The sequence below is a fragment of the Grus americana genome, chromosome Z (assembly GCF_028858705.1).
Source record: "Grus americana isolate bGruAme1 chromosome Z, bGruAme1.mat, whole genome shotgun sequence".
Classification (NCBI taxonomy): domain Eukaryota; kingdom Metazoa; phylum Chordata; class Aves; order Gruiformes; family Gruidae; genus Grus; species Grus americana.
Window position 1 is genome coordinate 73,869,579 of NC_072891.1, and position 25,004 is coordinate 73,894,582.

Below are 25,004 nucleotides of genomic sequence, written 5' to 3' on the forward strand. Positions count from 1 at the left end.
TCCCTGAAGCCCACTTTTCCTACACCATTACTTATCTAGTATCAATGCACTTTTCTTACCATAGAGCTTAGTGTCTACAACTACATGAGAACGAGTTTACATTCATCTTCACTGTTCAAATATAAACTAAATGAACAAAAACTGGGGTTTTTTTTTATAAACTGCATAGATTTATATTTAGGTAAGTAGTAAAACTCCACTGAATTTGATGCCATCTTCAAATTCAGCAAATTAAATATTAGCAACTTTTAAAACTAGAGTTTAATTCCACTGTTTCTCCAAGCTCCTGTATAATTGTTACATGTATTTTGTGCGGTCATTTACCTCTACTGGAGCTCTGTTTCTCAGAAGCTAAAACTACAATCCAATACACAGTCATAAGTGATTTTATGTTCCGTGTTTGTTTTAAAAATCATTAATAGAAGTAACCTAAAAGGTACATTTCAGCGGGCTGAAGACTACATTTTTCCATGGGAGCTATCCAATTGCCCAACACTAATGGCATTTTGAGGAGGGTGATTTTTGTGGTTAAATTGGGAGAGTATGACTAAAAAAAAAAAAAAAAAAAATTCACACCTCAGGTCCGTTGCGCCCTGTTAAAGACTGCTGTCTCCTCAGGGTACAGCAGAGGCAAGGGAGCCTGCAGCACGAGAGCTGTGCCCTTGCATCAGAGGGGTCTTTTTCCTTTTTAGGCTTGAAATAAATAAATGCCTCTTAAATACAAGTGACTGTGGTGATTTTCATCCAGACTGGATTGCAGAAATAACAGGATGTAAAGGCACTTACCGTATACCCGTAAAACTAAACGAGGCTCAAGCTTTACCGTTTTGCATACAGTATATTTGGATGCTAACCTACTTCTGTCATTATTAACTTCCTATTTTAAGCTTAAAAGCCCCTCCATAAAACGATGGACCTGGCACAACGCAGATTGTGGGGCTTCCCCTGGCCTCCTTCACAGCAGCACCTGGTTTTCAGGCCAACCATGGAGCTGCTTCGGGCTTGTTCGCTCCAGAGAGTGACCCGGCTTACGTGCACTACTCTTCCCAACGCGCACCAGCACCGCCCTTCCCGGCGCCGCAGCGGAGTCAGCTACCACAGCACTGAGGAGCTCCTGCGCAAGCCGCCATTTTCCCGTCACCGCCCCACAGCCATGAGGTAACGCGAGCCCGGCAGGCACTTGGGCCGCTCGGCTCCCCGCCCGCTGGCACCGCCCGCTGCCGGTGAGGGGCGGTGCCGCGCCTGCGCAAGACCGCCGCTGAGGCCCGCCGCGGTGTGGGCAGGCGGGGAAGGGTTCGACGCATGCGCGGGGCGGTGGCGGCCGGTGCGCAGGTGAGGCGGGTATGGGGCGGCGGGGGAGGTTGCGCTTTTCGTCCCGGGGGCTGTCATCGTCCTCTCCTGTAGCGGAGGGGGGGAGCTGGCCCTCCTGGCAGCTCGCCTCCCAGCCGCCTCCCCGGGACTATAGGTCCTTTCCGAACTTCAGACCAGACCGGGAGGGTGCGAAAAGGGCCTGATCCAGGCTGGGAGCGTGGTGGTTCAGCCTCCGGACGGTCGTTATGTGCCCCAGCTGCCTTGTTGGGGGCAGCTGGCTTTGCTGGAAGGGCTGTGCTGAGAGGAAGTGTTTCGTCAGCTCATGAGCGTACGGAGGCAGGGGTGACTGACGCCGTCTTTCGTCTTAGCCGAAAACCGTGAAGTCACATTCAGAGCCTCAGATGGCCTCGGCCTCCCTGCTGCCGTCCGGGTTGGTCACCGGCTGGCAGGGGACGGCCCCGGGTTGCTCCGTCAGTTCCCAGAAGTAGCTGTAGAGAAAGGTGGTTTGCCCTCCTCCCGGACTATCGTATTAGGGACACCGACAACGAAAAAAGAGTTGAGATACATGGAACGAACTGGTGCCAGAAGTCTGGCGAGTTACAGCTGTGTCGGTGAGGTGGGTGTTACGGCTCCTGTGTACGGTAGTTCCCCACTGCTGTCGTGTGGAGTGCCGCAGGCAGAGAGGAAAGGAAAGCTGAGTTCTGGTCATCTGAGGTTTCATCAAGATAAATGCATTTTAGCTTTTATAGTTTTCTATCCTGGGTTGAGTGTGTTTGTAAAATTTTTTTATTTAATGTGTTCTTGTGACTCCAGCGTGACTTTTAGGGAAGATGAAACTTCTTGTCTTCTGCAGCCCCATCAAAATGGGGAAGTGATACAGATGTTGGAAACTGCTAGGGAAAGTGGTAAAGGATTTGCATCTGTGCAATATGAAGAATTTTCCATCAATACGTTCTATAAAGTGTTGAGCACTTGTCTTTTATTGCAACATTATGATGTAAAGAATATATTTATCGTATGTCAGTTTTCTTACACAAGCTGAGTATTGTGCAGGCTCATCATACTTGTATGGTGAGTAAAGGGTATTTGTAGTGTGACTGACTAACATTTGTAAAGCATACCACTTCATTATGTGGAAGGTATGCATATACACTTCCTTCTTGAATGAAGTCTGCGATGAAATCTCAGGTGTAGAAGTTACTTTGTCTCTTGAAGTCTTATTTGGAAGCAAAAGAAGATGAGATAATAATGAATGCTGCTCTAATTTTGTTTATTTTTCTATGAAAACTTTTTTTTAGGTAATGTAAGCATTTCAGTTTTACACGAGAGAGGAAGCAGGCATGTCCACTCTTTGTCCACCACCGTCTCCTGCAGTTGCTAAAACGGAGATCTCTTTGAATGGCGAGTCGCCTTTATTAGCTGCCACTTTTGCTTACTGGGACAATATTCTTGGGCCTCGAGTGCGGCACATCTGGGCCCCAAAGACAGAACAGGTACTTCTCAGTGATGGTGAAATAACTTTTCTTGCTAACCACACCCTGAATGGAGAAATACTTCGTAATGCAGAAAGCGGTGCAATAGATGTGAAGTTCTTTGTCTTGGCAGAAAAAAGGGTAATCATTGTGTCATTAATTTTTGATGGAAACTGGAATGGAGACAGAAGCACGTACGGACTATCAATTATACTTCCACAAAGTGAACTTGGCTTCTACCTGCCGCTTCACAGAGTTTGCGTGGATAGGTTAACACATATTATAAGGAAAGGAAGAATATGGATGCATAAGGTAGGTTTATTGTTCATTACTAAAAACAGTTGTCCAGGTTGTCTTGAGCAAAAGCAAGAATTAAGATTCTGTGACACCTGTTAAATAGCAATCCAGACACAAAAACTTAAGAGGCAGCTGATGCAATTTTGAATGTTAAAAGTTATCAATATGTCAGCAAATTTAAGGCTGGGGTTTTTAGTGACATGTTTTAATTTGGTAATATTGTATAACCTGTACTAGGCTATCTAGGTTAAATAGGTAACCTGTACCGGTTTTCATCTCTGAATTTGATATAAATTGTTCCTTTTAACTGTGTTAATTAGTGTATTTAAACTAGATAGAATTGTAAATTTACTGTTTCAAATCATTGTTTTCACTGTTGAGGCCCAGAAAAGGGAAGTGGTGCAATTCATGTTGTCATTGTTGTTACAGTTTTATTTTTCAAAAAAAAGGTATCAACAAACAGTTTGCCAGGCATTAAATTATGTAAAACTAATGGGAGAACCATGAAAATACATCTACTTTAGTCCAAATACTTCTAGGAAATTTCAAAAAGGAAAACATACTAAATTTTTCTGAAGAATTGGAACTCTTACCTTGGGGTACATTATGGAGATTTCTTTATTAAGTGAAAATTGTTATGTATTTTTGTTTAAAATAAATAACATGCTAATAACAAAAATGAACTTCTCTGTTGTCTTCATGGAGTACAAGTTGTCTTGGAGCAGTGGATTGCATGTCAGGTGTAATGTGTATGGTGGTGCATGTTTGTCCTCATGTTTGATAAAGTTTTTGTTCCTCTTCTGTTTTGAGACCTCTAGTCAACATACTTTAGGCTTCCTTTTTGAGTGATCTTATCTGAACTAATTAAGATTCCAGAAAAATGGCTGGCAGTGTTTTCCATCACATTGGCTTTTGACACTTCTGGGGTTTATTTTTCAGAGGAAGGATAGGACATAAACCTTCATTTTCAGTATAGTAGAAACATAAATACTTAATTCCTAATCTAGTCTTCTTAAAGCCTGCTGGATGTTAGTGTTTTTGACATAAGTGAATGCTATCTCATGTTCTTGATTGCATTGCTTCTCTGTCATTTAGTGTCCTCTGTACTGACTTTTAATATGAGTCGTCAAATAAGAATTGTCCATCATTCTTAAGTATAGTACGTCTTATCTCTTTTTGGACAGTGATCCATACCAGTATGTTTCCACAGTAGAGGCAGCCTTCAGGTGGCATTGAGAATTGCAAAAAAAAATGTTTTCTGCTAGTTTCCTCAGAAATTAGTTATGAAGTTCTTCGTTCCTTTTCAGATGTTCTTGAATCAGATAGGCCAACTGGGTTAGTTGAGAGAGTGATGCATTCTGAAATAGACATTTATTGTCTTTTCTTTTTCCTTTTCTTCTTTTTCCTTTTCTATTGTCTCGTCTTTTTCCTTTTCTATTGTCTTTTTCCCTGCATATATCTGCAGTTCTGCAGCCTTATCTAGAAGAGAGAAAACTGTTTTGAAAATGTAGATTAAAATTTAGGCATGAATTGTAGAATGATATTTAATTAAAACAAAATAAATTTTGTAGTTTGTGTTTTGAGGCAGTTCAACAACTATGGCTACAACAGAACAAAAATTTTGAAGTCCTATCTGAAACGAACTGTGTATCTCTTCTGGAATTTCTAGTGGTTGTGGTTATCAGCTCTCACAAGTACTACTGTGGTTATCAGCTCTCTTCTGTGTAGGGGCAGACAACAGTTCCAGCTAGACTTCAGAAGAGAAGAAACCTGAACTCAAGGACTAGAAGAAACATGGAACAGTATTTACACTGGCAAAGACAGACAAGCAACTCCAAACAAATTGTCTATATGGGATGAGAAACCTCTTTTATCGACTTAAATTTTATGTTCCAGATGTTTATCTAATAATTTTGAGCTTTTATGTTTTTAAAAAGAAGTGGCTTACACCATTTGTTCAGCCTTATCTTCATGAAGACTGACTTCTTGTAAAGCAAAGGATCTTCATTGTCAAGGATGTCTTACTTCATTGACACTGAACTCAAAGATGGAGGTGTCTCAAAGGAATCTGCCTCACTCCAGTGCTGTTTTTCACAGATGCCTCTCTTAGATGGTTAGACAAGTTTTATTACTGTTTTAGGACAAGTCACTGTAGCTTGTTCCCTATTCATCTGCTCAAAAAAAGTTATGTAAACTCTTTTCCCACTTGAAGTTGATCAACTTTGAGTAGTCCAGTCGCAGGAAACTAGTGAGTAACCAATAAAAATGCAATAAACTATCAGCATTTATGAAAAGATATCATTAATTCTTGCAGCATCTTCCACTTCTTGCATATTGTATTGATCCAGTGATCAATGCTGAATTCTCTTTGTGAATAATAACTTGGTTCCATTGTAAGTTGCATTTTGAATGCAGTTTGCTACTCAGCTGCTGCTGAGTCTGTTGTGAGAACTTTGTCCAGTCTCTTGTACATCATGTTTTATGTATTTTGAGGTTTCATGTCTCATGTACTTGTTTGTAAAACAATGTTTTGAAGACTGGTCAGTATCTCAAGATATAGGGGCAAAAAAAAAAAGTTCTGTTTTTTCCTACACTCCCCAAGTTTTCTCATTATGGAGATGTCATTTTTCTCTTGCTGCATCAGGAACCATCAGTTTGTACCTTACCCATTTGAAAATAAAAATCCATACATAAAGTGGAATTCTGCAGCATAATCTGATCATTTGGCATTTTCTTGATCTGTAATGAAGAAACTTAATGTTTTGTCATTGTCATTACACCCTCCCTTTCCTGCTACTCGTGCCCAAGCATGTGAGAGGTTTGGTGGGGGGCAGAGCAGGGAGCATTGATCTGTTTAAAATGACAACACTTCCTGCTAATGTCAACTCTGTAAAAGAAAAAAGACGTGAACATCAAAATTTGAATAAAGAAGCATGACTCTACAGGGAAGAAACTATACCATTTGACTGTTATGTGCATACATATAAAAACAAATGCCAGAGCGTTTATATTTAACTGCTTCTCTTGCTCAGGAGAGGCAAGAACATTTCCAGAAGATTGTCTTGGAAGGCACGGAGAGAATGGAGGATCAGGTAAGGGCCCTCTGGTTGATGAGTATGCCACACCATCACAAAACTGTTTGACTACGTCTGGTGACTGTGGAAGTTGGTGCTGCTTTTTGGGATCCAGGAAGATACTTTGGACTGGCTGATGACCTGCCATGCACAGGAGGCAAAATTACTGAAGATAGGATGATGGAAGCTGTCAACAAAATGAAGGAAAATGTATTTCATCACTTTATGGGTAAAGTGGAAATCTATGAAGAATATTACCTTTCAGAAAAGGAAAGTCATTTACTTGCACTTGAAGCTCTGTAAAGGTAGTAGCTTCCATAGATTCATGCTCGCTTCCTATCAAGGATGGTTTTTCACTAGGTCATTACCTTTTCGAGTTACAGAAATGTACAGAGTCTGTCATGTTGGAATGTGGTTGGAGACCTAATGGATAAGACTATGAAAAGAATTTGCTTTCTGAAACTGTAACTATGAAACTATGGCTTCAGTTTCTTGTGATAGATAAGCCAGATAAGTAATTTTGTATGTTAATGACTAATAATGCCTGGTTTTTGTTTTCCTGTCATTGTTAATACATCAGACTTGGACCTAAAATGCTTAACAGTAATTGCATGTAATATGGTATGATCACATTATCTCACTCCAAATATTTCTTGTCTAGGACAATCAAACTGATTGTGAAAATTAGCATAGGACCCTGGAAATACATTTTAGACATTTTATTGAGAAGCAAAAATATGTTTCCAGTTCGTAATTATCGATGAGCAAAGCCTAAGACGTCTATGCATCAATTTCCGCTCATACTACACTTCCAAACAATAGAAAGTTAAAGAACTTTTACATGTAGTATTGCAAGTTCATGTTAGTAGTAACTTCTAATACTGCACGATGTGCTTTTACTTCAAGCAGTTTATTTATTGCGCAGGGCCAGAGCATCATTCCAATGCTCACAGGAGAAGTCATTCCTGTAATGGAACTCCTTTCATCTATGAAATCACACAGTGTTCCGGAAGAAATAGATGTAAGTCCTTGTGTTCTTTGCATTCTGAATAGAAAGGTGGCTTTGGCACTCTCATTTGGTACTCCCTTTGGCAGACAAAACCTCACAGTTGTCATAAATTCTTACACACTTCAGCTGTTTCACATTAAGTTCTCCTAAGCGCTGTAGGGAATGGTTTAACGTAACTGGTTTAGTTCAGAAAATATAACAGTACTAACACTAGTTTTTATGGTCAGCACTTAGCAAAATTGACTGCATAGGAGGATGCCGTTTTTAAGAGTGGAGTGGAGAAGCTATTTGATGCAAAAGAAAATGAATGGGGAGGTAAATGGTTTTAATGTTGATACCTGTTTCAGCATGGTTTAGTGTTCTCATGGAAGAAGCGGTGATCTCATAGTTTATTCTGGACAAGCTTAGTGAAAAAAACGAACACTGGGAGGAATCTGACTTGTGACTGATGAGGAACATTTAATAATTGGATGACTTTCTCATTTTTAGAATGCTTTGGCTGAAGTCAGAAGGTCTTTTTAAGGTTATGCTTTTTTGGGCAGTCTTACAACTTAAATAGCTCCCAAACAGTTCCCACCTATCATTAAAAACAAAAATCAATTAATCGTAAGGTGTTGCAGATCCTTGTCTAACCTTTGTTTCTGTTTACTTGTATTTCAGATAAGTGACACAGTACTAAATGATGATGACATCGGGGACAGTTGCCATGAAGGCTTTCTCCTCAAGTATGGATTTCAGTTTTGATTTGTGCTGTAGTAAAATGGTTTAAACTTTTGGATGCATATATATATCTATCTGTATGTGCATGTGAACATGTATTAGATTAGTTTTCTTTATAGGAGGAGGGAGGATGACATGTATTTGGCTTTTAGAAATTTTTGTCTATAAAATGCTCTAGAAGTTGCTATCTTTTTAGGAGAATGGCTCTGGGCTAATAGCTGCGTGTCTGTAGTGTGTGTTGTCACAGAGTCATTTGCTTGATAATAGAATTCCTACCAAATAATAATTTTTTTTGATGCTTATGTTTTAAGTTTATGGGGATAGAAGTTAAAGTCTTACATTTCTATGAAATACCAAAACCCTAGGTTGTGTTTACTGCATTAACTATGAATAACAGTCATTAATAGTATGGCATATAGAATGCTTATTATTAAATTATGTATTTCTCTTATTTGCCCTTGTTTTTAATGTATATGTGGAAGTAGAGGCACTTGAGAGCAACTTGGTCTCTTCCTGTGGAAGAGCGTATTTTATAGATTTTAACTGATGTTCTATTGCCTTTTAGAACTTCTCTGGTGTAACTGCATTCATTTATGTAGTGCTTAGTGCCATCTATTAATGCAGTATCACATATGGTCTCAATATTACAGAAATTAATTTGTTAAATTAACTAATTCTTCACAATAATATAGTATTTAGTTCCATAGAGAATTTGGGAAATAATGAAGTGAATATCATGGAATGGATTATTATGAACAACTAGAGCCATTGATCCTACAAAGATGAGCTATTCTCATACCAGAAGGAGATTTATGTGGCAGGTAGTAGACTGTAGGGTGTCAGTTACCTCTTCTTGCTACTTCTTCTCGCTGGAAATTTTGTCCTGAAAAGAAAGTAATAACTTGGAACTTGTGGGAAGGGTCTAAATGTCTGCTTTTTAGCTTCTGCAAAGCCTATCAGCTCATCTAGGTTCAGATTTCAAGTTTTAAATCAAATTTATCAAGTTGCATGAATTTATACATATCATTGAATAAAAATTTGATTAAACTAAATAAACTGCCATATAAATAATACCAATCTCTAAAATAAGCAGTCATGCTTTCTTAGTAATTTCTAAATGAAACTGAATGTCTATTTCTGGCCCAAAGGAAGAATTCGTAAGTATTCAGATGGCCTAAAATTTATCAATTAGAATATACTTGATAAGATAAATAGGAGCGGGTCCACTATAAAGTCCACCTGTAGGATTTCAGAGTCTGAGTGTAGCTTTTATAGTCCTTATCAATTAGAGGCGTTTATTAGAACTGGTCAATCACATAGAATGCATCCTTCATAAGATAGCATAAAAGTATTTTTGTATATGCATAGATATTGGAGAAAAATTTTTAATAGCATATAGACTTTTGAAGCTGTTGACCACGTGATGATTTGAGAAAGTGTGGGACAGGGGAGGGGGGGATGAGGATAAGAAACCTCAACAGAAGTTGCTTAAGGTCAAATTAAGAGTTGTCAAGGTTACTCCAGGTGTTTTTACTGCAGCCTCCAAACTTTCAGATCTGTGCTGCTGGCAACTCATGGGACGAGATCACTAAGCTTCCAGCATGCCTGTGTGTACTCTGAAGGACTCAAGCTTGTGACGTTCTCTTGCCCATGTAGTTACTGAAAATAGAATAGCTCACCTGCCAAGTCTCCCAAAACTGGCTTCTGATCCACAGTTTCAGAAAATAAGAACAACCGTGGAATAGTTCTTCTTTCAAGATGCTTTCAAATCCTTCATTATTAATATGTCTTCTGTTACTTTAGATGTATTATTTTATACAGATTCCGTAATATGGTTAGATAGTAGCAGTAGGCAGTTTTTCTTTGCTTTGTAACTGGTGTTAGGATGTTCTGAGTGACAGTCTCTTTATCCATCAGAATGAAAATGTAGATACTGTCCAACTTTTGGATTTCAGCAATAACCTACACAGCTGTGTGAGGCCCATAGGTGTGGGCCTATATTTATACTAGGAGCACTTCATTCTTCTTGTGAAGATGATAATTGTTTTATTTGAAAAGTCTGATTAAATGTATTAACCTATGGTTTTTTTATTTGTAGTGCAATTAGTTCACACCTGCAGACCTGTGGTTGTTCTGTAGTTGTAGGAAGCAGCGCAGAAAAAGTTAATAAGGTAATGCACTTTGTAATAAACCAAACTTAAATGCTGATTATTAGGAGTGTTAGTCTATTATTTGGAACAAGGTTTATCTATAAACATACTTGAGGTTAAAGAAGGAAGGAATACTGTTGTCTGATTATCTTACTTTAGCTGATTGCTCTAGCAGTTGATAACTCTGCCTGAAAATTGCCTTATCAGTTGTATTCTGGCAACTATAAGTAAACCAATGTATTTAATTGATACTGTATATAAATGAGTAGTAAATGAGTCTGAGCTTTTAAAATCAGGTTTGTTAGCTAAAATGTACAAATTGAAGAGGTCTGAACTGGCTTGCCCAGTTCAGCTATGCCAATGGATCTTGTCTGTGTACTCTTAAGAAACTAGTATCTGTGTAATTTCTCATATGCTGGGGAATAAATGTTCTTCTGCATCATGAACTGCTTGTTTTTCATGGAATCTCAAAGCTGTTGAGTCTGTAGTCACACAAACATGTTGAAACAGGCAAGCTTACTAGCCCCTTACACCATTCCAACAATTCCAGCATTTTTTTTCTTCATAGCTGTGTTTGTCTTGACTTCATCTTCAGTCCGTTTAAAACTTAATTGGTAAATAAGTGTACAGTTGAACTGGTAGATCTTAAATTACGTTTGACTCAGCTTTCCAGAACCAGAAGGAGGCAAAGTACAGACCCCTAAAACTGAGTCCTGTAACAACAAAACACTCAGTGTGTCATACTTGCTGGAATGCATCTGTAGGGATGATCCTTAGGAGCTTTCAGGTCTAGAAACAATAAGCAGCATTAGCTGTACCTTTAAATGAGGAAAAGTATATACATCATTATCGTCTATTTGGGAGGAAAAGAGGTCACTCGTGGAAGCTGTCATTTCAGAACAAGAAAATAATTACATTTTTGTGGTAGAAACTTTTTTTCCCATTCTGTTATTGTTTTTAACTCTCTAGTAAGTTCATTATGAAATATTTAATTTGAACCAATATGAAACTATCACCTGCACTGCTTTTGCTCAAATATTTTGGTGTAAATGGAGAGTTTCTTGATGCTTATTTTAAGCTTGCCCAGAAAGTGAAGGAAAAATCAAATGAGGCTGTTTTTCTTATTCAGAATTCTCTGAGTACTCTTTTTATATATAGCTTTTTGATTTTAGCAAAATGCTAGTTTCAGACAAATTGAAAGCAATTCCTGGATAGGATACACTTATGTTTACTGTCCATTGAAATATTTCTTAAAGTATATTTCTTTTTAGCATAGTGCAATGTATCAGCATTTTCTTCAGAGACATTTCCCTTTGACTTGCATTTAATTAGGGCATTACTCCATCCCTTCTAACAGCAGCACTGAAGTTAATTTTCAGTTAGGATATTCAGAGACAAATCATGAAGAAAAAGTTGTTTTCTTTGTGAGAAAATGCATTTCTCTTTATCAATTGCCTCTCTGTATTCACGCCTGAGTCCTTTAATAAACCTCTATGATTCAGAATGTCCCTGCAACTGGGAATGAAAAGAAGGGTTTCATAAATGTATGCAATGCTAGAGCCTTCAGATACTAGGCGCCACTGCACTTAATGAGTATAGCAATACAGCTGTGAGGGTAAGGTTCTGTGTAGTTATGTAGCATTATAAGTTTTTAATTTATACTGGGGCCTCTCAGCCATGCAGTAACAGTAGTCCCATGTCCCGAGACCATGACAAAGGTCCTACAGTGGTACTTCTAGAGAAGCAGTATATTCAGATAACTTCATTTTCTGATAGGGAATGTTTCTGTATATTGGGCTTTTCCATCTGATCATGTTTTTAATTGTGATGTACTAATTACTGAGCTCTGGTTTATTTTGTAAGACTGAAGCCTTCCTTTGTGGAAAAACTAATTTTAATTCTCAAAATTGATGCCTTTTTGACATATGAATGTATGTATCTGTGTGTATTGCTTCTATGTGAAATAAAAATTAAGAGCAGCGGGCCTGCTGAATATATTATATATTAATTGTAGACTATACATATTATATATTGTGCATTTTATAGTATGTAGGGCTTCTTGCTGCAGTGAAATATAATAGTCTTTTTAAAAAATTCAAGGCACCTTTAGTAAACCTGTGTTTTGAAATAAGCAGTTCATGATGCAGTTAATTTCTTTATAAAAATTGTTGTAGGAAAATGCATTGTTTCATGTGTATTGGCAGTGAAGGTAAAACACCTTTGATCAAATGAACAGTAAATGCTGATACTCAAAAATAATCATGAGCAACAGGGGAACCAGAGAGAAGAAAATTCTTGGTTCTTAGCTGAAATCAGCTAACCACAGTTATTATGTATTGTTTCAGGGATGGAAGATTTGCACATGATTATGTAGCATGATAGAGGAAACATTAAAGGCTTAAGTGGTTATAAAAAGCTTAAAGTTTATAGTTCATAAAACAATTAATTAAACGGCTTTAAGGTCTAAATGGTTATAAGTATGTAAAATAACCTACTGGTAAGCTAGACACTATAGGAAAAAAACAGTCTAGAAGAATGTGAGTCTCAAGGTACGTCCAGGGTAAATTTCATAAATTCTACACAGGTTCTTAGCAGTGTGCTCCTTGTGTCATGGTGCAACTGTTCGGAAGTAATTGCTTTCTTTATAGCATACCTTAGCTTTCCTCAAAGTTAAAACCCACCTATTGCATCTTGCTGAAGTGGCAAAAAGCATTAGTCAGAAACTAGGTTGTCACTGTTTTATGTACTGCATAAACACAGTGTGCAAGGATAGAGCCTTCTCGAATACCTTACAGGCACAGATAGGACACCACAGGTTAAAACTGAAAGATTAGCAGAATGGAATACGTGTTTGTATTTGAAGATAATTACTTCTAGCTGTTGCAGCAAAGGAGTTTCAAAATGGATAATGAAGTACCTTTGTTGCTTTTAATGGAGAGTTTGAGGAAATTACTGAGGAAATAAGCATGGATACTTATTTAGGAAATTGACTATGCCTGATTGGAGACAATAGCTGTTATTTCAGCATGGAATGAATAAAATAAGAGGCTTAAAAGGCTAGGAAAGTAATCAGAGTAACTCATGTTTATGTAATAGGAAGAGGTAGCAGAAGGCAAAAGTGATTTGTTCTACATTGTTGGCTAAAAAACAAACTTTGCCAAAAATTGTTGGATTTTTTCTTCATTTGACAAGAAGTTGCAGTAGTATGGCTTACAGCTTAATAATAGCATGTCACTATTCTGTGACCTTGGTAAAGTTTTGGCTTTTCTAATAAGCATGATGAACTTTTTTGTTCATTATTTGAAATAACTAATACATTCTAGTCAGAAATTGCACTTGATCAGTCCATCCCTTACATTTTCATATTCTTCAAAACTGTTCTTTTTAATGCAGATTGTGAGAACATTATGTCTGTTTCTTACGCCATCAGAACGGAAGTGTTCCAGACTCTGCAGAAATGAATCTTCTTTCAAATACGAGTCAGGACTTTTTGTTCAAGGCTTACTCAAAGTAAGTATGCTTAGGAAAGTTCTATTCTTCTGCAGAACATTCTTTGATGTATGTGTATGTGCATGCATATGATATGATGTGATATGTATGCACATGCATACACACATTCATTTTCAAAGAAATATGTCATCTTCCCTGGATTCCTTTCTGGTGCTGTAGCTTTCCTTGTAACTATTTGTGTGTTAAAATTCCAGGCAGTCTTTCCTCTGACACATCTATTTCTTGAGTATTGTCCAGAATTGTTGCTATACTTTGAGGTGCAATAATAATACACTTTTGCCTACTTGGGGGTAGAATCCCAGAAGACATTAAGTTTTCGTGTCGTACCAAAACCAGAAAAGAACAATCCATTAGTCCTACGGTTCCCAAGTATTTTAAAAGAGCTGTAGCAATGGGTGCTGATGAATAGAAAAATAATGCTTCTTGCTCTATTGAGCAGTCTAAACTTACCAGATAAATATAATACTGTAATGTTAATGGGCTCACAAATGAGATGATGCAATACTGTAATAGACAGGTTACCTCAGTACCTGTTTTCACTGTTATATTAAGGGAATCATCTATTATGATGGACTTTTTACTGGGCTACAACCACCAGTTCTCTCACTGTCTAAACAAATGGGGTTTAAAATTTAGGCGTAAAGCTTTAATATTGTTTTGTTCCAATGTAGCTTTATTTCTTTAAAAAAAAATAACTAGAAGAATTTTTTTTTTTCACTAAAACAGGATGCAACAGGAAGCTTTGTGTTGCCCTTCCGTCAAGTAATGTATGCCCCATATCCTACTACACATATAGATGTAGATGTCAATACAGTGAAGCAGATGCCCCCTTGTCATGAACATATCTATAACCAACGACGATATATGAGATCTGAGCTGACAGCATTTTGGAGAGCTAATTCAGATGAAGAAATGTCTCAAGATCATATTATCCACACAGACGAGAGTTTCACACCTGATTTGTACGTACTCCTCTCTCACATCTCTCAAAGTTACTTCATTTGGGACAAGACAGCAAAGTAGTACAAAGTAAAATTTCTTACAAAGTACATGAAGGTTTTTTTCGCTTTTAAGAAGCTCGTTCAGCTCTGGTAGTTGCATTCATTTTGGAGGAATTTACCAGTTCATCACTAGTTTTGTTGCATTAAATAGTATTGAAATTCATTTTCAGTGATACTTCTGACTATGTTACATTAATTTGCTGCCTGTTGTAATTAGGGGTATAACAGAGCTAAGCATATTTGACAGGGCTTTCCTGGGTTTAGTTCATTTCATCTGAAAGTCTTGCTTTAAAATTCTATATTGGCTTTAAAAATAGGAGGATTATAATTCACTAGAATTTTGTATTAACTTTTAATTTCTGCTAGATTGTACACTGCAATAGCCTTAGTGTTTACAACTGCTGGACAGTTAGTGTCCCTTCATGGCATTGTCTCACATTTGTTTGCTTTCTTTTCAATAGAAATGTCTTTCAAGATATCCTGCATCGAGATACATTAGTAAAAGCCTTCCTGGATCAGGTAATTGTTGCTTTTTCAGAAAGAACAAGAACTGAAGTTCAGTTTAATATGAACAGATAATTTGTTGGCTTGGTAGTTCTTTTTCATACTAGTGCTAGTGGAGGGTGTCCCTGCCTGCAGCAGGGGGGTCGGAACTAGATGATCTTTAAGGTCCCTTCCAACCCAAACCATTCTATGATTCTATGATTCTTGTCTGCATAACTAGAGAGAAAAATACTTGGGTTATTTGTAGTATTAGTATAATACTGAAACTCCTTCTTACGTATGAAAAACAATGCACATTTTCTATTGCTGTGCAAGTGTCTACAATTACAGTACAGAAAAAGATACTTGACTGGGATTAATTTCAGGTCATTTTAAAAAGGAAAACAATACTTTATCCAAACAGAATTGTAGAACAACTTAATTTATTGCATCTGAGCAGCTAGAAAACTAGGAAAGAATGTTGAGTATATCTACAAATCTGCTGTTAATGTGCCTCCTTTGCTATAATTAAGGATATGTTACATGTGTATGCAATGTTTCTTTATATTCCACATTCTTAAAATGTTTCTTGAATTTCCATGTCTACTTAATTTTCTGGTATAATTTTTAACAGATCTTTCATCTGAAGCCTGGCTTGTCTCTAAGGAGTACCTTCCTTGCACAGTTTCTGCTAGTCCTTCACAGAAAAGCCTTAACTTTAATAAAATACATAGAGGATGACACGTAAGTGAACAGATAATAGAAAGCAGGCTTTGAGAAGCTTCCTCTGTTCTTTTTTACAACATCCTTTTCTATTTCCTTGCAGGCAAAAGGGAAAAAAACCTTTTAAGTCTCTTCGTAGCTTAAAGATAGATCTTGACTTAACAGCAGAGGGCGATCTTAACATAATAATGGCTTTGGCTGAGAAGATTAAACCAGGTCTACATTCCTTTATCTTTGGGAGGCCCTTCTACACTAGCGTACAAGAACGTGATATGCTGATGACGTTTTAAAGTTCTCCACTGCTAACGTGTGATACTGCAGTCTTGCATGGCACGAAAAGAAATGTGTCAGTGTGAGCACTGCACTTATGACAATCATCGACTTGATTGAGGATGGAGCATTAGGAGCACAGCAACACTACAGTCTGTCCAAAGCAGGAGGGGGTCTTGTTAGAGGCAATATCAAGTTTGTTAGACAAGCATGATTTTAATGAATCCATATGCTTTTTTAAGAGTAAAAATAAATGTTACCAGAAGTTCCTTTGCCATATGGGCTTAGTAGATAAATTGGAACGTTTTGGTGTATGATAAAGGGAACCTTTTTAATTTTCTTTCCCCAGAGACTTTCTTCAGGTGTGTGTGTCAGTTTTTCCCTGTTCTGCTGTGTCAGTATTTTAAGTGTTTACACAGAAAACAATACATACTTCCTTTTTGTGGAATAGGGGCCTTCCAAGAGTTTCAAAGAATTTTTAAAATTGTTTATTCTTATGTATGTGGTAGAAATTTGAAATGTGTCTCCCCTCATCTTCCTTTTTAACAACACTGGCTTCTTAATTTAAAGCATTTAAAGGCATTTGGGATTTTTAATATACTACAAAGTGCTACTCTTCTGTGCAAACTGTTGTCTATTTGCAGCTTAAATAGCAGCATGTGGGAACTGGGTCATTATTTAAGCAGCTTTGTGCATGTAAGTGCCAACCAGGATACTTTGTCACAGATTGTTGGGCCGTCCTGCAGTGAAGTGTTCAGTGATCCAGCCTAATCGAGCTCTTTCGAAACACAAAACAGAGAACTTGTGTCATTCAGCAGCAGTTGTCAGTCCTTCTGTCTGTAAACTGCGGCTGTTTTTTCCATTGTCAGTTAGAATAAGGTTCAAATTAAAGTATTAGAGCTTCCCAAAGAACACCAAAGTGATAGCCAAACTAAAAGACAAAACAGTATTTTTTTTATATTGCTATTAATATGCCTAGTAATCCTTAATTCAGAGACGAGCACAGCTATGATCTAATGTCATTAACATTTTAGTAAGTGAATTCTAGTTCATAATCTTGCCAGTCATCTTAGTTCATCTTAGCAGATCTCCAGCTTTGCTTTGCTTGTAAATGAAAACACATTTTCTTTTTGTATGCCTAAACCTTTCTTTCTCAGGAGCATATAGAGCAGTGTGGTGTCAGGTTAATCCAGATCCATTGTTTTGAGTTTTGACACATGGTTGGTGTGTGTAACATTAAAATCAATGGTACATCTGTACTGCGTGGTTTTTTTATTTCTTCTCTTTTTGGACAAACACAGGAATATATTTGTGTCATGTTTTAGTGTAACCTCGTAACTCAGTATTCATTGTGAAAGAACTGCAGCTGTGATTGGAGAAGCCACTGTTGCTGTATTGCTTAAATTGTTTATAACACTCCTTGGTGAACAGGTTTCTGTTTTCAAGATAGCTATTTAGTGTCTCTTTCATGCAGCAAGGTGCAAAAGTTAGTCACGACTTTTCCTGAAATGTTCAATACTCGGATTTTAAGAGGAATAGTGTCCTCTATTTAGATGTCCAGAATTCCCTTACATTTTCTGAAAGACAAAGATTTACGATTAAATATTTAGAGCTTCTAAAAGACATGGAATGGACCCCAGCTGCACACCATTTTTGTGAATGAGCATCATCAGTATTACCTGACTGAATAAGTAATTGCATTTTGTGGAGCTCTTTTTCTGCTGTACATGTGTGTAGGACTCCTGCAATAAGCTCAAGTTTTCATCAAAAGAACTTGTCAGAATTATGCTGACGTAAGTTGCTTGGTACTGAGATTCTGTTTGTCTTCCTAACATCATTATTTCTTTCTGTGTTTTTAATCAATTGATCTGTTAGAAACCAGCCTTATTGTGCTAAGTTTTCAGTCTCATGTCTAAGGTTGTGAAAAAAATGTGATGAACACTGCTGAAACTTCTAATACAGAAGTTGTGTTGAAGTCTGAAGAGTTTTAAATGTGCTAAATTAATCACTTCAGCTTGATAAGTGTTGGAAACTTAACATTGACACTAGTAACAGTAAAGCTCTGTTTACTGAAGACGCTGTCACTTTTTGAAATTAGTAAAAGCTGGACATTTTCTTAGTTGCTACTTTTGTTCCGCAACTGTCACAAGTGCAGAATGTATACAGAAATAAATTATTAAATGCATCTGCATGCTGTGTTGTAAGTCTTGCTTAGGAAACAAAATATTCCAATAAAATTCATGCACAATTTTTGACTTTAATTGCTGATTATTTTTAATAGAATTTCTGTTCTGTATCTAATAGAATCATTATCTTCTATCCTTTGAAATAAAGAAGAAACCTTTTTCCTTCTTATTAAAGTAAAAATTATGCTGAAATGGTGAATCATAGACTGTCATTGATGAAAGTCATATGTACTTAGCTCCTCCGTTTATGTTAAGGGCTTACTCATGCGAAGCTGAGACCTCTGTGACTTGCTATGCCTCTGATGCACTCAAATAAGAATTCGGCCTCTTTAAAAAGTTTTAATCCCATATATAAGAATTTAGAAATGTTTCAAGGAGTTCAATTATATCTAGCAGTCAGTGAGTACCTTTCTTCAGGATTTTAGTTCCCTGCAGTTCAAAGAGCAGGGCAAGTTTATTTCTTCCATTTGGATTTGAAAGGGGAGTAGTGTTTTAGAGCATTTTTAGTAGCACGTTTTCCTGGCTGTTGATTCCTGGTCTTTGCATACCTATGAAGGTGGCACAGATGGGCATCCACTGGAATGTCTTATTTGTTAAGCCTGCAGAGGATATTCCCAGCTGTGTTGGGTTTGCGTGGCAAGGTTTTGGTAGCGGGAGGGGCTACAGGGGTGGCTTCTGTGAGAAGCTGCTAGAAGCTTCCCCTGTGTCTGACAGAGCCAATGCCAGCCGGCTCCAAGACGGACCCGCCCCTGGCCAAGGCTGAGCCCATCAGCGCCTCTGTGATAACATCTTTAAGAAGGGAAAAAAATGGTTAGAGCTTTTGCAGCCAGACAGAGCAGTGAGAAGATGTAAGAAACTCTGCAGACACCAAGGTCAGTGCAGAAGGAGGGGCAGGAGGAGCTCCAGGCACCAGAGCAGAGATTCCCCTGCAGCCCCTGGAGAAGACCATGGTGAAGCAGGCTGTCCCCCTGCAGCCCATGGAGGAAGGATGAGGGGGTGTAGAGATTCCACCTGCAGCCCATGGAGGACCCCATGCCGGAGCAGGTGGAGGCACCTGAAGGAGGCTGTGGCCCCATGGGAAGCCCACGCTGGAGCAGGCTCCTGGCAGGACCTGTGGACCCGTGGAGAGAGGAGCCCATGCCAGGGCAGGTTTGCTGGCAGGACTTGTGGCCCCATGGGAAGCCCACGCTGGAGCAGGCTCCTGGCAGGACCTGTGGACCCGTGGAGAGAGGAGCCCATGCCAGGGCAGGTTTGCTGGCAGGACTTGTGACCCCATGGGGGACCCACGCTGGAGCAGTCTGTTCCTGAAGGTCTGCAGCCTGTGGGAGGGACCCATGCTGGAGCAGTTGGTGAAGGACTGTAGCCTGTGGGAAGGACTCACGTTGGAGCAGTTGGTGGAGGACTGTCTCCCGTGGGAGGGCCCCCAGGCTGGGGCAGGGGAACGATGAGAGGAGTCCTCCCCCTGAGGATGAAGAAGCAGCAGAAACACCGTGTGCTGAACTGACCGTAACTCCCATTCCCCATCCCCCTGTGCTGCTGAGGGGGGTGGAGGTTGAAGCTGGGAGTGAAGTTGAGCCCGGGATGATGGGAGGGGTGGGGGGAGGTGTGTTAAGGTTTGATTTTATTTCTCATTGCTCTACTCTGTTTTGCCTAGTAATAAATTAGATGAATTCCCTCTCTCAGTTCAGTCTGTTTTGCTCGTGACAACAATTAGTGAGTGATCTCTCCCTGTCCTTATCTCGACCCACAAGCGTTTTGTTAAACCTTTTCTCCCCTGTCTAGTGAACGAGGGCAGTGACAGAGCGGCTCTGGTGGGCACCTGGCCTCCAGCCAGGGTCAACCCACCACACCAGTCTATATATCAGTACGTTATAGTGTCAGTTATTCCAGAGCAAAATGGGAATTTTGATAGTGTTTTTATCACTGAGCCACCAGTATGATACACCAATAGAGGGTGCCAGGACGTCTATGCTCTGTTCTCTGCTGGGAAAAGGTGTTAGAAAGATTTGTCTTCCTATTCCCAGATCTGTGAAGACAAAGGAAAGTGGTCCAAAATATGTGTTACCTCATACAGGCATATCGCTCACCTCTGTTGTCTAATCAGAGCCTGCAAAGAATATGCTTTGTCTTCTCTTCAACAGTGAAGAGGATAAACCATATGCGTTACTATGCAGAGTAGTTTTTTGCACATGAATAGAACATGATTGCGTCATTTGCCTCTGTCCTGCCACAGAGCTACCACTGTTACGCCTCCTACTTGAGCAAAGCACCAAGGAAGCTCCATGTAAGGCAGCATGTCCTTATGCACACGGTTGTTCATGTGATACTTGGGTTAAAGGATGTAATTATCTTGCTTCTCAAAGCCATGCTGTTCATATGTATGTCCATAGGTTTTAAACACAGAAGACTTCAATTAAAGTTCCAAAGTATGAAAAAGGACACAATCCTGACAACAACCATGGAGTAAGTCTGACCTCAGTTTTAACTAACATAATAGAGCTACCCTGCAAGAACTTTCAACCTTCAATTAGCAGAGGGTGGCTTTTCCATGCAGAAGATCAGTGGAAAGAGAAATTTCTACTTAAAGGGCATAGAATGGCAACTGGTAATTCTTCCCTTGTTTTAGATGTTCCTATCTTTATTGTCATGGAAATGGAGGGAAGTCCATGACAACTGGAAAAGGGCCAAAAGACAATCGGGAATGGCAAGTTGGCAGTCTCACTCAGGTGCCTGGGAAAATCATGGCATGTGTCTTGCCACGTGAAGGAGAAGGTGATGGGGAACTGCCAGCATGGCTTGACCAAGAGTGAAGAATGCTTCACCCATCTCACTGTTGTCTGTGATGCAATGACTGGATTTGTGGACAAGTGGAGAACAGGGGATGTCATGTACTTTGACTCTCCCACAATGTCCTTGTACCCAAGCTGGATGTTGGGCTGTGGGTAAATACCTGGCTGGGCGGTCGGGCTCAGAGGTGGTGGTCACTGGGTCGTATCTGCCTGGAGACTGGCACCCTGTGGAGTCCCACAAGCTCTGCCCTGGGGCCTGTCCTGTTTCACATGTCTGTCCATGACCAGGCAAGGAGACCAAGTGCACAGTCAGGCGTGCAGGTGATGCCAAATTGGGGGGCACCAGTCGATACACATGAGGGCAGAGCAGATGTCCAGAGGGAGGAAAGGACAGGGCCCTTGGCACTTGGGGCAGGAGCAAAGGGCAGCCCTGCCCTGGGTGGGCAGAGCCCTGGCAGCTGTGCCAGTGAGACCAGGGGCTGCTCTGGAGAGAACGCGGGGGGCATGAGAGAACAGCTGGGCAGGGCTGGAGTCCAGGGAGATGCTGCTCTCTCCCTCCCTGGAGGTCTCCAGCCCCCACAGGATAAAGCCCTGAGCCTTAGTCTGACCCCATGGCTGAGCCTGCTCTAGGCTGAGGTCAGAGTAGAGACCTACCAAGGTCCCTGCCAGCCCGAACTGTCCTGCCGTGCTTCGGTCTGGTGAGCAGGCTGCACTCACTGTTGCTTAGAACCAGAGAACAGCTGAGGTGAGCAGTGACCTCTCAAGGGTGGTGAGTCCAACCTCCCGCTTGGACCAGGCAAACTTCTATCAGTGTTGCTTGTAGCATTGTCTGGTTGGTTCTGAGTATCTCCAATGGCACAGACAAAAGCAGGGGCTGAATAAGATCTTCTGTGAGAGCAGAGGTGTGCAAGAGCTTAAAGGCGGCACTGGATTCACCAGTGAAACTATGGGTGCACTCATATATGAATCCCAGAGAGAAAAGTTTAGGTATCAGGAATATGGTATCTATAGGGTCTGGCACACATGTTAAAATTAATGGCAGCATATCCTTTTCTTGAAACATGAGGGCTAATCATGACTTTTTGTGGAAACATTATCTGTAGAAAGGGAGCAAAGACTTTTAAGAGAGAGGAATGTAGACATACAAGCAAGGGTAATTAGGTAAAATCACTTAATATATTTTTGGTTGAGTGTCAAAGTAAAAGCTTGATGCTGTGAAGCAGTGATATCTCAAAGGCAAATGTGTGAATCTTCATCCCTAACCTGTATCTAACAATAAGCTAAAATGTTTGAAAACGTACAACAGCCAAAAGCTAATTTGTGAAAATTTAAGTTCAATGCCAGCGGCTCCTCCATTTAGAAAATTGTTTCATTATAGTACAACAGAGTATCTTTTCCAGCTTCAGTTAAATATGACTAACAGTTGCCAGACTTTTGGTTTTCAGTAGAAACAGCAACATAAGAAATTACAGGTCAGGGAATACTGAAATTTAATATTGCAGCCTATACATACAGTAATTCAGTATCTCTGCCAAAATGTTCAGTAGCGTAGCTGACTGGTGAAACTGCAGTTCCAGCCTTCCGCATTCATCCATAGGGATGCAAAGCAGTTTGTCCGTGCTGAGATTTCCATCTGTTTCAGGCTGCCTCTTCACTGGAGATTAATTCTGCATCACTTGGCTCCTGCTGGCGTTCCCTGCCCTGTCTCTGTGACAACAGTATTTGGAAATCGTTTCTGATAACCTACATTCTGGAGGAAAGACCTTCTGGCATTTGGGGGGGTTTTCAGTAGCCAAGGGCAGCTGCACAGACAAACCACACAGAGTACAAAGGACCTGGACAATACGTAATGACTAATTAAATTCATACCAGTTTTTGGCAGAGAATAGGGCACTGGCAGGCTGGGGAAAATTTTGAGTTCAGTCTGCTTTTAGCATTGTTACGGCCAAGGTCTGACACTTCCCCTTCAGGTTGGAGACTCGAGAGGTAGCTGATGCAAACTGATTAACATGTTTGGTGATTAATGTTCACACTAGAAGGAAATGGGTAGGACAGCAAAATTCTCAGTGATCTAGGCAATCAGATATACCAGCTTGTAATTAAGTAACAATGCAGAGTATTAGGCTTGACTACGAAACTGTTAATTATAGGTTTGAAGTCCAGCGAAACACATAAACATGTAATCGCAATGAAATTACAATTCACAACGAAATTATAATTCTATCACTGTGGAGGTGCAAATCAATTTCCTCCCACACCAAATCTGATGGACACAGACCTGATGGCAGGTTGGCCCAGGAGGGTTCCTCCAGCATCCCAGTGAGCTAGGGCACGCAGGTCAGCATCACTACTGTCTGCAGGCATTTGTGCTGCTGCTGGAGGATCCACCTTCCTTTTTTCTCTGCCTAATTTCATACTTTACTCCCTATTTTTTCTTTTAAGCTGACATTTTTGCCATCCTTGCATCTTCCTTCCCCCACCAAGCTTCTCTGAGCACCCCACAACTGATTGCTTTTCTCCATTGTTCCTAGTTTTGCAACATCTGCATGCAAATTTGGTATTTCTGATAGTCACTTAGGCAATATCAGGCATATGCTTGATGTGAGCAGCTTTGCACCCCAAAGTTCCCCTATCATTGCTCACTTCAGCCTAGTTGGACTTAATTCCTAGACATAATTACTTTACCTGAACCTCCATTCCCCTCCCTGGCTCCTATTAAGCACGAGCAGGTTCTCACCATCGCACTGTTTGCATACCAGGGCAGCAGAGTAACTTAGTTTTCACACTTCTGCTGCGGGATGTGCAGATCCCCCATAGGACTTGAGCTGCTGTGGGGTCACGTGCCCCACTGGACTTCTGCTGTACCGAGGCCAAGGGGGTTGTGAGCTCCAGAATGTGCAGAAAGCTGATGGAATGAAGCTGTGAGGCACCTTTTGGTGCCAGGACCTCCAGGGTGGGGAAACAGAGAGGCACTAACAGGCTTCTTGTAGGTGCAGAAGCATGGCGTAGCAGCACAGCATTGCACAGAACAGCCTTGTGGTGGTGGTTTGGGGACCCACGATGCCATGTCTCAACTGCAGTGTGCTCATAGATGTTTCATTTTGTAGTGGGTTGACCCTGGCTGGGGGCCAGGTGACCACCAGAGCCGCTCTGTCACTGCCCTTGTTCACTAGACAGGGGAGAAAAAGTATAACGAAACGCTTGTGGGTCGAGATAAGGACAGGGAGAGATCACTCACTAAGTATCGTCATGGGCAAAACAGACTCAAGTTAGAGAGGGAATTCATCTATTACTAGGCAAAACAGAGTAGAGCAATGAGAAATAAAATCAAACCTTAACACACCTCCCCCCACCCCTCCCTGCTTCCCAGGCCCAACTTCACTCCCCAGTTCTCTCCCTCCTCCCCACCAGCGGCACAGGGAATGGGGGTTGTGGTCAGTTCCTCACAGGGTGTCTCTGCCGCTCCTTCCTCCTCAGGGGGAGGACTCCTCACACTCTGCCCCTGCTCCAGCCTGGGGGCCCTCCCACGGGAGACAGTCCTCCACCAACTGCTCCAACGTGAGTCCTTCCCACGGGCTGCAGTCCTTCACCAACTGCTCCAGCGTGGGTCCCTCCCACAGGCTGCAGACCTTCAGGAACAGACTGCTCCAGCGTGGGGTCCCCCATGGGGTCACAAGTCCTGCCAGCAAACCTGCCCTGGCGTGGGCTCCTCTCTCCACGGGTCCACAGGTCCTGCCAGGAGCCTGCTCCAGCATGGGCTTCCCACGGGCCACAGCCTTCTTCAGGTGCCTCCACCTACTCCAGCATGGAGTCCTCCATGGGCTGCAGGTGGAATCTCTACACCCCCTCATCCTTCCTCCATGGGCTGCAGGGGGACAGCCTGCCTCACCATGGTCTTCACCACGGGCTGCAGGGGGATCTCTGCTCCAGCGCCTGGAGCTCCTCCTGCCCCTCCTTCTGCACTGACCTTGGTGTCTGCAGAGTTTCTTACATCTCCTCACTCCCCTCT

The 25,004-nt window shown here is 40.6% G+C and overlaps 1 protein-coding gene across 4 annotated transcripts; it reads left to right on the plus strand.

The window, feature by feature from the left end:
* Positions 1–1,265: 1,265 nt before the first annotated feature.
* C9orf72 (C9orf72-SMCR8 complex subunit) lies at positions 1,266–18,398 on the plus strand. 4 transcript variants are annotated; one of them, XM_054809321.1, is made up of 11 exons: positions 1,266–1,332; positions 2,610–3,095; positions 6,113–6,172; positions 7,080–7,175; positions 7,824–7,888; positions 9,982–10,054; positions 13,427–13,543; positions 14,270–14,505; positions 15,006–15,063; positions 15,662–15,771; positions 15,854–18,398. In XM_054809321.1, the coding sequence occupies exons 2-11, from the start codon at positions 2,652–2,654 to the stop codon at positions 16,038–16,040; spliced, it is 1,446 nt and encodes a 481-aa protein (XP_054665296.1). In that variant the 5' UTR covers positions 1,266–1,332; positions 2,610–2,651; the 3' UTR covers positions 16,041–18,398. The 4 variants fall into 4 exon arrangements, with proteins under 4 accessions (XP_054665296.1, XP_054665297.1, XP_054665298.1 ...); XM_054809322.1 differs by lacking the exon at positions 1,266–1,332 and adding an exon at positions 1,371–1,927; XM_054809323.1 differs by lacking the exons at positions 1,266–1,332; positions 6,113–6,172 and adding an exon at positions 1,371–1,927.
* The last annotated feature ends 6,606 nt before the right edge of the window (positions 18,399–25,004 follow it).

What these genes read in the sequence shown, in the direction of transcription:
- C9orf72 (XM_054809321.1), top strand. Translation starts at nt 2,652, where the DNA reads ATGTCCACTCTTTGTCCACCACCGTCTCCTGCAGTTGCTAAAACGGAG. An exon ending in CGGAGAGAATGGAGGATCAG is followed by an intron (nt 6,173 to 7,079) that starts GTAAGGGCCCTC and finishes TTTATTGCGCAG; the next exon opens with GGCCAGAGCATCATTCCAAT. An exon ending in GCGCAGAAAAAGTTAATAAG is followed by an intron (nt 10,055 to 13,426) that starts GTAATGCACTTT and finishes TTTTTAATGCAG; the next exon opens with ATTGTGAGAACATTATGTCT.